Source organism: Chrysemys picta, chromosome 11 (assembly GCF_011386835.1).
Source record: "Chrysemys picta bellii isolate R12L10 chromosome 11, ASM1138683v2, whole genome shotgun sequence".
NCBI lineage: Eukaryota > Metazoa > Chordata > Testudines > Emydidae > Chrysemys > Chrysemys picta.
Window position 1 is genome coordinate 18652443 of NC_088801.1, and position 14639 is coordinate 18667081.

The window sequence follows — 14639 nt, forward strand, 5'->3', positions numbered from 1 at the left end:
TGTCTTTTAACCAGTTCTCAATCCATGAAAGGACCTTCCCTTTTATCCCATGGCAGCTTAATTTACATAAGAGCCTTTGGTGAGGGATCTTGTCAAAGGCTTTCTGGAAATCTAAGTACACTATGTCCACTGGATCCCCCTTGTCCACATGTTTGTTGACCCCTTCAAAGAATTCTAATAGATTAGTAAGACATGATTTCCCTTTACAGAAACCATGTTAACTATTGCTCAACAGTTTGTTTTTCTATGTGTCGGACAATTTTATTCTTAACTATTGTTTCGACTAATTTGCCCGGTACAGACGTTAGACTTACCGGTCTGTAATTGCCGGGATCACCTCTAGAGCCCTTTTTAAATATTGGCGTTACATTAGCTAACTGCCAGTCATTGGGTACAGAAGCCGATTTAAAGGACAGGTTACAAACCTTAGTTAACAGTTCCGCAACTTCACATTTGAGTTCTTTCAGAACTCTTGGGTGAATGCTATCTGGTCCCGGTGACTTGTTAATGTTAAGTTTATCAATTAATTCCAAAACCTCCTCTCATGACACTTCAGTCCGTGACAGTTCCTCAGATTTGTCACCTACAAAAGCCAGCTCAGGTTTGGGAATCTCCCTAACATCCTCAGCCATGAAGACTGAAGCAAAGAATCCATTTAGTTTCTCCGCAATGACTTTATCGTCTTTAAGCACTCCTTTTGTATCTCAATCATCAAGGGGCCCCACTGGTTGTTTAGCAGGCTTCCTGCTTCTGATGTACTTAAAAAACATTTTGTTATTATCTTTGGAGTTTTTGGCTAGCCGTTCTTCAAACTCCTCTTTGGCTTTTCTTATTACATTCTTGCACTTAATTTGGCAGCGTTTATGCGCCTTTCTATTTGCCTCACTAGGATTTGACTTCCACTTTTTAAAGGAAGTCTTTTTTTATCTCTCACTGCTTCTTTTACATGGTTGTTAAGCCACGGTGGCTTTTTTTTAGTTTTTACTGTGTTTCTTAATTTGGGGTATACATTGAAGTTGGGCCTCTATTATGGTGTCTTTAAAAAGCGCCCATGCAGCTTGCAGGGATTTCACTTTAGTCACTGTACCTTTTAACTTCTGTTTAACTAACCCCCTCATTTTTGCATAGTTCCCCCTTTTGAAATTAAATGCCACAGTGTTGGGCTGTTGAGATTTTCTTCCCTCCACAGGGATGTTGAATGCTATTGTATTATGGTCACTATTTCCAAGCGGTCCTGCTATAGTTACCTCTTGGACCAGCTCCTGCGTTCCACTCAGGACTAAATCTAGAGTTGCCTCTCCCCTTGTGGGTTCCCATACCAGCTGCTCCATGAAGCAGTTATTTAAAGTATAGAGAAATTTTTATCTCTGCATTTCGTCCTGAAGTGAAATGTTCCCAGTCAATATGGGGATAATTGAAATCCCGCACTATTATTGAGTTCTTAATTTTGATAGCCTCTCTAATTTCCCTTAGCATTTCATCATCACTATCACCGTCCTGGTCAGGTGGTCGATAATAGATCCCTAATGTTATATTTTTATTAGAGCATGAAATTTCTATCCATAGAGATTCTATGGAACATGCGGATTTGCTTAAGATTTTTATTTCATTTGATTGTACATTTTCTTTCACGTATAGTGCCACTCCCCCCCTGCACGACCTGTTCTGTCCTTCCGATGTATTTTGTACCCCGGAATGATTGTGTCCCATTGATTGCTCTCAGTCCACCAGGTTTCTGTGATTCCTATTATATCAATATCCTCCTTTATCACAAGGCGCTCTAGTTCACCCATCTTATTATTTAGACTTCTAGCATTTGTGTACCTGTGGCCTTTACACAGTTTCATTCTGTTTTGTATGTTCATCCCAGTGTGATCCTGATGTAATTCACTGTGAAATCAGGCAAGTTTTATTGCTCTTCTTGCATTGCACATAGGTTTCTAATGAAACTGGAAGTGGGACTGGCAGACAGATTTCTGAATTCTTCGTTACAGGCAAAGTCCCATGTATGATTTTTACAGCTGTGTAAAATTTCATGTAGTTGCCCTTTTTATTTTGTGCGTAACTGTGCTACATTTTCATTTTTAATTGATTCTTTAGTCCCTTAGATGGTAAAGATGTCACTGTATCATATTTGTAAGGTTATCAACCTACAGCATCAGTTACCCTTCAGTTCTATGCTGCTACCTTTTCTGACAGGGCTGCAGGTGTACCATTGGCACTGTATGTAAATATTTAATAATAAGTTATATTCCACCAGAAGTAAAAAGTTGTTTGATCTCTGTCCACTGCCAGGAAACAATTGACTGACTGATGTCCAAAGAATCGGAGTATGTCAGTTGAATTTGGCCTGCCACCAATTTCTTATATGATCTTTCTCAGAAAAGGGGAGGCTTAGAGACCAGATAGTTGGCAAGGTTATTTAAAATAAAGTGATCTCTTGCAAGCAAGGGCTGAATTATTGCATGTTTGAGGGCTGCTGGCAGCTTATCCTCTCTAACCTTGCCAATAATGAGCTTGGGTATTCCCTACTGGTTTTTGTCAGTTCACACATGGCCGAATGGCTCTCACATGCCACAAATAGAACCTCTTCCAATTGGGAGCATGGATGAAATTCATCCTGGGAGCATGGTGTGCTTATATTCTTCTATCATGTTACTGTTTTGAAAGCTCCTGAGTCTTTGACAGTCTTGTCCACGATGTAGATGTGAGAGCTTCTGCCACTGAGCAGCACTTAACCTTGAATTTCTCCTGCCTTTGTATTTTCTATATTTTGCACCCCCTTTTTGATTTTGGTAGCATTTCACATTCACTTTGCACACATGTATATGACTACACAAGGTAGTAGAGAATCAGGTGAAGTTGATTCAGAAACTGGTTGGAAGCATACTGGGTTGATTAGATGACCTACCAGTAGAAATGATTCCACTGAGCAGGATTTGCCTACATAATAGCAGAGGAGAAGGATCTCCTGATATCCGCTTTAGCCTTGGCACAAGAACCTAAAAACTCTTTATCTCAAGAGTCATCCTTCCATCAGTGCTTCAGTTTCTTTACCTCTCACTTCGTTGGTTGCAGGTGATTGGTAAACCCTGGCAACCTGAGAGGGTGATGCAAAGGGGAAGAGTTGCCTGGACCTTGTGGCATCTGTAATCATGGGCAACAAATTGCTGTAATGCCCCCACCAGACTGTCCATAGGCAGAACAGGTTTTTCTCCAGAGAGCGTTAGAAAACCAGCAAAATCTATCAATATATTTGGGTGGACCATCAAAACAATGCTATTTTATTATTTTATTTATGTGGGCTGATCACAGTAATAAAGACTAATGGAGTTTGAAGTTGTGTTATAACACACAACATTTTTCTTCAAAGGTTCTTGTGGTTTTCATCATCGTTCTGATGTTAAAATCGTGGTATTTTTGCAGAAACTTCCTTAAGGTTTTTTTTAGTTTTTAAAAGTTTAGGCTTGTTGAAAATAAAAGTGCTTCTGACAGGGAAAACTAAATAAATTCACTTGCTTTCAAGTCAAATCAATGAGTTATTGTTTTGTTATTGATACACTGTGTAATTCACATTAGTATTAATGGGAGTTACTTACATGTCTTAATGATAGAATAACCCCATTATAGTATTGTGCAGGCAGTTACTGTATAACCATCCAACACTGTTCAGTGGCATTTGGAAAATGGTAATTGTCTCCATATTGGTATTGCTGTCGTCACCGGAGACTAACTGATTTGTGTTTGGTATTTCGTGGTGTAGACAAATAGATCCAGATGATCTTAACCCTCTGTATACACTGTAAATTCCACTCTCGCCAAGCTGCCAGAGTTCAAGGGTCAATGGTTTATTTTTAGGTTTGCTTTGAATAGTTGTTCCTTTTCAAGAACTCCTACTAGTACTGTTATAAAACCTAACGGTTCTTATTAGGCAACTGAGACTTCTCTAAAGGTGGAATAACCAGCTTTTAAAAGGACACAGCTGGGTTAATGTTCATAAATTTAAAGCAACAAAAAAAATTTTCCTTACCAAAGAGATGAATAACCTCTTAAATTATTAAAATTAATGGAATTTACAAAATCAAGCTTAATTTTTTACTTTATCGATTGCTTGAAGAATAAACACTAACCAACTCTTTCCCCCCCCCCCCCTTTTTTGTGTGTGTGTATACAGTCTGTTTCTACTGTATTTCATTTTCAGGTTGTCATGTATATCCCAATGTTGCAATGTCTGGATTACAAAGAATGCAGGGGACTGTTTGTTTTGTTTTTTGTTTTTAATATTTCGTTAGACTTTAGAGTAAAACAGTGGAAACCTATCTAGATGAGGAGGTCTCTGAATTACTACATAGAATTTTTTCCCAGGTGTCTAGCTGGTGGGTCTTGCCCACATGCTCAGGGTCTAACTGATTGCCATATTTGGGGTTAGGAAGGAATTTTCTCTCAGGCCAGATTGTCAGAGACCCTGGGGGTTGGGTGGAGGTGTGGGTGGGGTTCGCCTTCCTATGCGGCATGCACTTGCTTGTTTGAACTAGAGTAAATGGTGGATTCTCTGTAATTTAGACTTAAAATCAAGATTTGAGGACTTCAGTAACTCGTCAGAGGATATGGATTCATTACAGAAGTGAGTGAGTGAGGTTTGGTGGCTTGTAGGAGGTGAGACTAGATCATGGTGGTCCCTTTTGGCCTTAAAGTCTGAGTCTATTACTCTTTTTAGTTTTTATAAATGCTTGTTCTTCCAAAACATAAATTTGGGATTAAGTCTGGCCTGACATCCCTAGGAGAAGGTTCTATTAGATGTCTTAACAAAACTGTATAACCTTTTCATATGTACATCTATGTGTAAAACATGTTATAGATGTAATGTAATTGTTTTCAAAACAAGATTTAAATATTTGTGTAACTACAGGCTACCAAGTTATGCCTAACCAGCAGCAAGCCTACCAGGGGTTGGTTGGAGTTCAGCAGTCTCAGAATCAAAATCTAGTCAGTAGCCAACACAACAACATTGGAAATCAGATACAGGGTGTGATTGTTCCTTATACTTCAGTGCCATCTTATCAGGTAAGTTATCTTTTCAGAACTTTCTTGTCATTTGTTTGAATATTTAAAGCAATTTTAAAAAATCTGAACTTTGTAGGCTGAAAAAAGCTCCAGCAGGAGCTTGAGTATCTTAAAAAGGTAATGTGAAATGTCTGAAGCAGGAGCATTACAAATACACAACTTTCCATTAAATAGTTGCATGGAGGGCTTGGGTGTTACAGTCAGAGCATAGCATTAAATATGGTGCAGAGTACATGAAACCAGAGCTGTTAAGACTTCTGCATTTTGTTGTTGGTTTTTTTCTTCTGTTATAGAAAAATCTCCTGATTAATTCTTAAAATTCCTAGGACTCGAACTTTGAAATCCTTATGAACCAAGTGTGACTCAGTAGGGAGCGGGGCGGATTGACCTGGGAATGTTGTTTAGTTTTACTGGTACTGTCTGCATGGGGGATGGGAGAGCAGGGGATGACTTTAGGTGAGGGACGGTACCTGAGCCAGGATGGGGGTGGAGTGAGTTGACACCTTTGCCCGGGAAACTGGACAAAGGGAGAGGGGGAGAGAGCTTGCTGGAGGGGTTTTTGGCTTCAGTTTTGGGCTGGCTGGGAAGAGGCAGGGAACCCCAAGTCTGGGGTCTAAGATCCTTGCCCCCCAGAGGGACCTGGCTGAGGGGTCCTGGTTGTACCTACAAGCCCTGCTTGGAACTGTGTTCCTGTCGTCTAATAAACGTTCTGTTTTGCTGGCTGGCTGAGAGTCATGGTGAATCGCAGGAATTGGGGGTGCAGGGCCCTGACACCAAGCTTTTGCATTGTTTTTTGGGGGAAAGAGAACGTTTTGACATTATTTGGCACTATTGCAGCTATTGTCATCGCTAGTCTTCCTTGCTATTATGTAGAACTCAAGAATTTAGACCATTTTCTGTCCTATCAAGTCAGTTAATCGTGGAGGTTATCACTTAGTTTCTATAGCAGAGCTACTTCCCTTGGTGGAATAATTGATATATGGTAAATGGGGAGCAGAGACTTTTCTAAGTAGAATAATTATATGATATGCCTCGTATAAATTTTTTCAGTTGCCACCCCTCTATTTTGCCCAATCACATTATTGCCATTCTCTGATCCTCCTAAGTTTCATCTTAAATACTTGTTTCACTTTAAGAAGCACTGGTATAACCCTTATGTTAAGGTAACATTCTGGAATGAAGCAGAGGCACAAACATTTAATATTCAAATGTGTAAATTTTCACTTCTAAAGCTCTTTTGATTCAAAGATCTTTTAACACTTTACAAAGTGTCACTAAGTATCATTTCTGTTATACTGAAGGAGAAATTCAGGTTACTTGCCTGAGTTCACACAGCATGACACTGGTAGAGCTGGGAATAGAGCAAAGGCCTTCCAACTCCCAGTATGTTGTATTTTAAAAAAGCCTATTTCACTAAAGCCTTTTTTCAACAGTTGCCCTGAGTAGTTGGGTTGGGTCTGTTTAAAAAAACAAAAATAAAAAAACCCTCATACTTCAATTCCTCAAAACATTTTAGTGTAGAGCTTCCAGCATCCTGTCTTGATATTTGTAGTCTGCTATTGTTTCAATTAGTTAAATGTATAACTGTTTACTCATCCCCTTTGTTAAATCCTATACAAATACTCAACGTAGGCTATGTCTTTAAAGTTTCTTGGGATTTGGATCTTAATCAGCTTTTCCATAAAGATGGCATACATTGAGCATTCTTCAAGTGATCATCCACATGCATTCCACTCATGGTACACATGCACCTCAGGCATGCAACATAAGATTCTTTTGGCCAGCAGTGTCCATTGGGCCCCTCCACCTCCACACCCACCCAAGGGCATAAAGGGCAACTATTGCTCAGTTGTTGCTTACCACATGTGGCAGTGAGACAGAACCCCTACAATGTCCACCTGCTTCTCTGTGGATTGTGCTAGTTTAGTGTTAGCGTTAGTTAGACTTGTTGCCTTTTGATAGCACATGCAAAAATCTCCCTGCCCTCTTCCTTATAGGAGTTCTAGCAAAGTGACAGAAGTGAAACCCCCGGGGCTTGAAACCAGCACTTTTGTGAAGCTTTAATGCCACTTAATGATGGGCACTCGAGGCGCCTGTTTTGTTTAGGGGGGCATGTCCCCCCCTCCTCTAAGCAGGCTCAAAAAGCTAGAGAAGCCCACTTAAAATTGTTCCTTCTATAGCATTATATGCGAACCTCCTTGGACTTCGAAAGGAAGGATGCAGCTAGACCTCAGTACTCCGGTCTATCTGCTTACATGAGGCACATGACTCATAATTCTGACTTGTCTCAGGCTCAACATTCAAGGAACAGCCAACAGCTGCCTGAGAAGGATCCCTCTGGTGCCCTGGAACTAACTGTTAGAGCTGGAAGTACCCATTAACCATGCAGACTGCTCCTCTCTCGGTACCAGTTGTTCAGGACCTGGCCCCTCAGGACTCAGCACTTCTCTACGGGCAACCTTGGAACCATGTTCCTCGGTCCTCAGCACATCAGTAGCCAGTGTGTTGGTACCTAAGGCATATACTGTGCCAAGTGATTTATCTGTGAGTCTGGTGCCGGCTCTTTTGGTCTGAGAAATTGAGGATGGTGATAGCTAAGTCATTAGATTTTGAGACGTCGACGTGACCATTAAAGGGGGTATTTCTGGTACCAGCTGCACCCACTACTCAGTTAAGGAGCCAGGGCACTCCTAAGAGGATGCCCTTTCCTTGACAGAGGTGTACATCATCATCCTCATCATCCCTGTCAGGGAATAGTAGGGACTCTTCACCTGCATACCCTTCTTCCCCTGTTTGGGTAGCACAGTGGGAGAGACTCTGGGGAGCAATCTGTAAGGGGCAGCAGGGCTTATAGAGAACATCCCTCCTGGTGTCCCCTAACTCCCCCACCCATGCTGTATCAGCCTATTGGATGCCCTGCAGGGGTGCATCTATATTCTCTTTAGACTGTATTATTGGCCCCCGCCAGAGTTTGATTATTCTTCCCTGAAGGGACAATATAGACCAAACAGTTAGGCCAGCTATTGCAGCCTCAGATTCTGGAAAGGTTGGAGGAGGAGAGTGATTAGTAGTATTTATAAGGGGAAGAACAACTCAAACCCCTTGCAATCTCCTCATCCTCTCACGACAAGGCAGTAAATCACCCAATGTCCTCTCCAGTTGATGACTTCAAGGCATTCCAGGACCTCGTCAGGCACATGGCAGAGACTCTGTGTATACCTGTGGAAGTGGTGCAGGAGAAACCTCTCAAACTCCTGGACATCTTATGTCCTCCTATGCCTGGCAGTTTTGCCATGCCTGTACTGTTGGAACCTGTGTAAGACCTGTGACATGCCAGTATCCATTCCATCCACATCCAAGTGAGCTGACAGGAGGTCCCACCCATTACCAAGGTCACTTGTGGTAGCTGCCATCTAAGGGTACGTCTATACTTTCCTCCGGGTCTGGCGGTAAGCAATCGATCTTCTGGATTCGATTTATCGCGTCTTGTCTAGACGCGATAAATCGATCCCGGATCGATCCTGGAAGTGCTCGCCATCCACACCGGTACTCCTGCTCCATGAGATGAATACGCGGAGTCGACGGGGGAGCCTGCGTGCCGCGTCTGGACCCGTGGTAAGTTCGAACTAAGGTACTTCGACTTCAGCTACGTTATTCACGTAGCTGAAGTTGCGTATCTTAGTTCGAAGTGGGGGGTTAGTGTGGACCAGGCCTAAGAGAGGCCGAAGCAGCAGGGGCCTCCCAAATGCTAAACCTAGGGAAAAAGACCCTAGTAGTCTGGATCTGTTCAGATACACACTCTGTCTGCCAGCTGGCAGACGTACATAACTAAGTCCCAAGTGCTTCTGTCCAATTATAATTATTTGAATTAGGACAAGTATCTGAATTTGTGGGCAGGCTATCTCAAGAACACCAAGAGGAACTAAAGATGATCATGCCCAAAGGACAGCTGATATTTTACACTTCCTTGCAGGCTGCACTGGGTGCATCTGACATAGCGATGTGTACTGTGGACCTCTCTGGAAATCTATGAAGATTGGAGCCCAGGAGATCTTATGAGACACCTCTGTAGCCAAACAACAATTGAGGACCTCCCTTTGAAGGCAACAAACTTTTAAATTTAAAGACGGACGAGGTTTTCCATTCCTTAAATGATCTAGGGTGCCTCTGCTCCCTGAGCGGTTATGTTCCAGATGGAAGCAAGTATTACCAGATATTTTCTTCAAGCAGCATTCCTCTGCCAGCTCAAAGGATCTCAACTGCCAAGAAAGAAGCAGACGTTTCAGCAACAACTGCTCTGCCTTTTCCTCTACTGTTGCCTGTTTGAAGAATGTTCCTGTTTTTGAACTCTGCAGGACGGCTACATGGACTTCAGTCCACACATTCACAAGACACTACTCTTTTGTAAAGGTTTCCACATTGGATGCCTACTTTGATATGGCTATCCTGCGGTCATTGTTTAAGTAAAACTTCTACTATCCATCTCCAAGCAAACAGACAACTGCTTGTTAATCACCAACAGTGAAATCCACATGAACAATTGCTCAAAGAAGAAACAGTTATTTACCTTTACAGTAACTGTGGTTCTTTGAGATGTGTTGTCCAAATGGATTCCACATTCTGTCTTCCTTCCTTGCTATTACAGTATCTTAGCCCTGTGGGACTCTGTATGGGCGAAGGCACGAAGGGACAGTCGGGCCCATGCTGCCCTATGTGCCCTTATGTGGCACGGTACATCTAGGATGACAGGTATGGCCACAATGGACACTGCTGGCCAAAAGAATCCAATCTCTCATGCATGTGGACAGTATGTCTCCAATAACTACCATTACAATAAGGTAAATAACTGTTCTTTCACTGCCCCAGGGATTCACCAACACATGGGTCTTTATCATCCTGACATTTTAGAGGAGTTTGGCCCATCTCTCCATGAGGATTGTGCATCTCCTAGAATTTTTTCATTTGTTTTCGTATCTGTATCTTACACTCACGCATTCACCTGCACCTTTACCACTGCAACTCTGCAGTACAAACTCTTAAGGCTACCAGTTTATTTTCTGCCAAATAACAGTCTTGGGCTTTCTGCCTTATCCTCCAGGCAAAATGGCATCATGTTTGCCTCTTACGTCTGATGGGCACATTGATGAGTGGAGTTGGATTTCTCCCCTTGTCTTGGTCCAGCTTCAGAGCCCTCCCCATTTAAAAAAAAAAAAAAAAAAAAAAAGTAATACACCAGCTCACAACAAAAAATGAAATTGGAGTATAGGAAACAACAAAAACCAGTCTGCCTGATAACTTGCTTGAGTCACTGCTACTCACAAGCATGTGACACTGCCTTCCTTCACATAAATAAGGTGATATTTTAACTAGGGCTGTCAGCAATTAAAAAAATGATTTGCGATTAATTGCACTGTTAATAATATACCATTTATTTAAATATTTTGGATGTTTTCTACATTTTCAAATATATTGATTTCAATTACAACACAGAATACAAAGTGTACAGTGCTCCTTTTATTTATTACAAATATTTGCACTGTAAACAAACAAAAGAAATAGTATTTTTCAATTCACCTAATGCAAGTACTGTAGTGCAATCTCTTTATCATGAAAATTGAACTTCCAGATGTAGAATTATGTACAAAAAAACTGCACTCAAAAACAAAACAATGTAAAACTTCAGAGCCTACAAGTCCACTCAGTCCTATTTCTTGTTCAGCCAATCACTCAGACAAACAAGTTTGTTTATATTTGCAGAAGATAATGCTTCCTGCTTCTTGTTTACAATGTCACCTGAAAGTGAGAGCAGGAGTTTTCATGGCACTGTTGTAGTTGGCATTGCAAGATATTTACATGCCAGATGTGCTAAAGATTCGTATGTCCCTTTATGCTTCAACCACCATTCCAGGGGACATGTGTCCATGCTGATGACGGGTTCTGCTCCATAACAATCTAGAGCAGCGCAGACCGACGCATGTTCATTTTCATTATCTGAGTCATATGCCACCAGCAGATAATTGATTTTCTTTTTTGGTGGTTCGAGTTCTGTAGTTTCCGCATCAGAGTGTTGGTCTTTTAAGACTCCTGCCACACCTCATCCTTTTCAGATTTTGAAAGGCACTTCAGATTCTTAAACCTTGGGTCGAGTGCTGTAGCTATCTTTAGAAATCTCACATTGGTACCTTCTTTGCATTTTGTGAAATCTGTAGTGAAAGTGTTCTTAAAATGAACAATATGTGCTGGATCATCATTCGAGACTGCTATAACATGAAATATATGTCAGAATGCAGGTAAAACAGAGCAGGAGACACACAATTCTTCTCCAAGGAGTTCAGTCACAAATTTAATTAACGCATTATTTTTTTAACAAATGTCATCAGCATGGAAACATGTCCTCTGGAATGGTGGCCAAAACATGAAGGGCATATGAATACTTAGCATATGTGACATGTGAATACCTTTCAATGCCAGCTACAAAAGTGCCATGCAAATGCTTGTTCTCACTTTCTGGTGACATTGTAAATAAGAAGAGGGCAGAATGATCTCCTGTAAATGTAAACAAACTTGTTTGTCTTAGCAGCTGGCTGAACCAGAAGTAAGACTGAGTGGACTTGTAGGCTCTGAAGTTTTACATTGTTTTGTTTTTGAGTGCAGTTATGAAACAAAAAAAAATCTACATTTGTAAGGTGCACTTCAATAACAGAGATTGCACTACAGTACTTGTATGAGGTGAATTGAAATACAATTTTTTATCATTTTTACAGTGCAAATATTTGTATTAAAAAATAATATACACTTTGATTTCAATTACAACACAGAATGCAATATATGTAAGAAAATGTAGAAAAACATCCAAAATATTTAATAAATTTCAATTGGTATTCTATTGTTTAACGCTGCGATTAATCACGATTACATTTTTTGAGTTAATCGCGAGAGTTAATGGCGATTGACAGCCCTAATTTTAACTGCTTTATACTATAAATGTAGCTTGATAACTTTACGTATTCAATTAGTTGCATATTATTTTACTTGGATATTTGTCGCATAAATATTAAATCTGTTACGATTCTGATTTAAATACATCAGACTCCACAGGTTCATCAAAAATTGAATTGTTAGAATATGTAGTTAGATAATCAGGTGGGGAATTTTCTAGGATGGGTAATATCTCTGATAGGGTAATTATGGAATTAACGTGTGTTTTAGTGTTTAACATTAGCTGTATTTTTAACAAACTCTTCTGTCATGTGAGTGGTCTGGAGGCAGAGAAGGAACTTTTTTGCAGAAAATAAGTCTTCATATGTTCTCAATCTTTAGGTTTCAGTGCCTCAAGGTTCCCAAGGAATGCCCCAGCAGACATATCAGCAGCCTGTTATAATTCCCAGTCAGTCAAATCAAGGACTGCCCACAACAGGAATACCGGTTTATTACAGTGTCATTCCATCAGGTCAACAGAATAATTTAAGGTGAGTAATTCAGTAACTTGATCTTCAATAACCTGCTTATTACTTTCCAGTCCCCTAACAGAGTTTGCTTTAGGATCTTAGTATTTTCAATATTAGTTCTTAGTGTGGCTTTGTGGCCACTTCTTACAGGTAGGTAACAAAATTATATATTTTTATGTCACCTTTATTTCCTATTATTCATGGAAGGTAGATATAACACTGTTATCTTCAGTAATTGGGACCCACTTACTTGTGATTGAAAAATCAAAACAAAAAGATTCTCAGGTTACTTCTTGAAGTAACTTATTGTAACAGAATTTCTAGTTTGAGTATTTGCTGAATCATTCAGGGTAGTGGTTTTCAATCATGGGTATGCATACCGCTGGGGGTATGCAGAGGTCTTCCATGGGGTACATCAACTCAACTAGATATTTGCCTTGTTTTACAATAGGCTACATAAAAAGCTCAAGTGAAGTCAGTATAAACTAAAATTTCATACAGACAATTACTTGTTTATACTGCTCTATATACTATACGCTGAAATGTAAGTATAATATTTATATTCCAATTAATTTATTTTATAATTATATGGTAAAAATGAGAAAGTAAACAAATTTTTCAGTAATAGTGTGCTGTGACACTTCCATATTTTTATGTCTGACTTTGTAAGCAAGTAGATTTTAAGTGAGGTGGAAGTTGGGGGTACACAAGACAAATCAGACTGCTGAAAAGGGTATTGTAGTCTGGAAAGGTTGAGAGCCACTTGTTCAGGGAACACTGTTTTTACGCCACGCCCCAGGAAATGCATTAATTCCTTTTTGCCATGACATTTAAAACTTTGGAGAGACTTCTTTGGTCTCTAGGTTTGTCACAGAAGTGACTTTGGGAAGGGACAGTAATACAGATTTGAGTCCTCAAAGTCAATGGCCCTCTCATGATTCCTCTGAGTCCTGCTCTCTGGCCCTGAGAAGTCAGTGAGTAAGCTCCTCCGTTGAACTCCTGCCTTCAGCCTGCTCTGCTGTCTGGCTTTGAGCCAGCATGCAACTCCCTGTTCTGCCTCCCTGGCCTTCAGCTCGATCTTGCATTCCTTGCACAGCCAATGCTCCTTTTGAATCCAAAATAGAAGCATGGGTATGCAAGGGATACAAGAAAAGCCTCTTACATTTGTAAGCAACTTTAAGGCTCAATTCTGTGACTCTTTACTCTGTGCTACCAACTCATATAACTTTGTTGCAAGTCTCACAATATTTTTAAAGGGATCTCATGAATTTCTGACTTCAGCCTTCCATCTTTCAAATTTTAGCCCTTCTCTGATTCCCCCATTACTGTCAATGGGACTAAAGCTGCAGTGTACCCTCAGCGAAGATGGTGGCCCTTTTTCACCGTGTGGGGAGGCCTAGAATCAGACTGTGAGGCAGGGTATTAAACAAAGTGAAAATGAACACAGAGAAAAGAAAGATCTCCACAGTGTCAGTCCTATATGGGCCTCTGTCCATCCATCTTTTACTTTTATACTTTATAATAATAATTCACGCCAAAAGCTATCACCATCTTCATTGTTTCTGCATTCATCAAAGTCAGGAAATTATTTATGGCCAAAATGTTGATGGATTATGTCTTCCTGTCCTCTAAATTTATTCTTGTTTACATTTACTAAAGGACATTATAACCTTTGGACCCAGGAGCCTGAAAGCTTTCCTGGAGGACCTGTTTGTTACACGCAGTTTTGTATTTGAGCTTTCTTGCTTGTAGATAGCTTTTGTGTCACTAACAGTTTCTAAAATTATTCTTATAGATTAGCAATCTCTTTCAGAGAACAGACATGAAAAGATGTAGACTGCTGTCCTATAAGTCCTGGTCTACACACAGTTTTTTACCGCTAAAACTGTTGGGGATATGGTGGGGCAGTGACTGTTTTTACAGAAATAATTCTATAGTATAACCCCTTGTGTAGACACAGTTACACTGGTGTAAAGTTACCTTATCAGTAAAGTTTCTTCCCTTTCCTGGAAGGGAATACCAAAATAAAGCACCTTCATACTAATATCACTTCATCACCACTGGGAGCTTATGCTACTTTAACTATACCAGTATAATCAAAGTGATACAACTTTCTAGTGTAGACCA

General features: G+C 40.3%; 1 protein-coding gene across 17 annotated transcripts in view; it reads left to right on the forward strand.

Moving 5' to 3' along the window:
* The window catches only part of R3HDM1 (R3H domain containing 1), a 109685-nt gene that overhangs the window by 79037 nt on the left and 16009 nt on the right, over positions 1-14639 (forward strand). For all 17 annotated transcript variants that reach the window (XM_065560505.1, XM_065560518.1, XM_065560506.1 and 14 more), the window contains 2 exons: positions 4910-5064; positions 12385-12533. In XM_065560505.1, coding sequence (XP_065416577.1) covers positions 4910-5064; positions 12385-12533 — 304 coding nt within the window. The remainder of the gene's footprint in view (positions 1-4909; positions 5065-12384; positions 12534-14639) is intronic.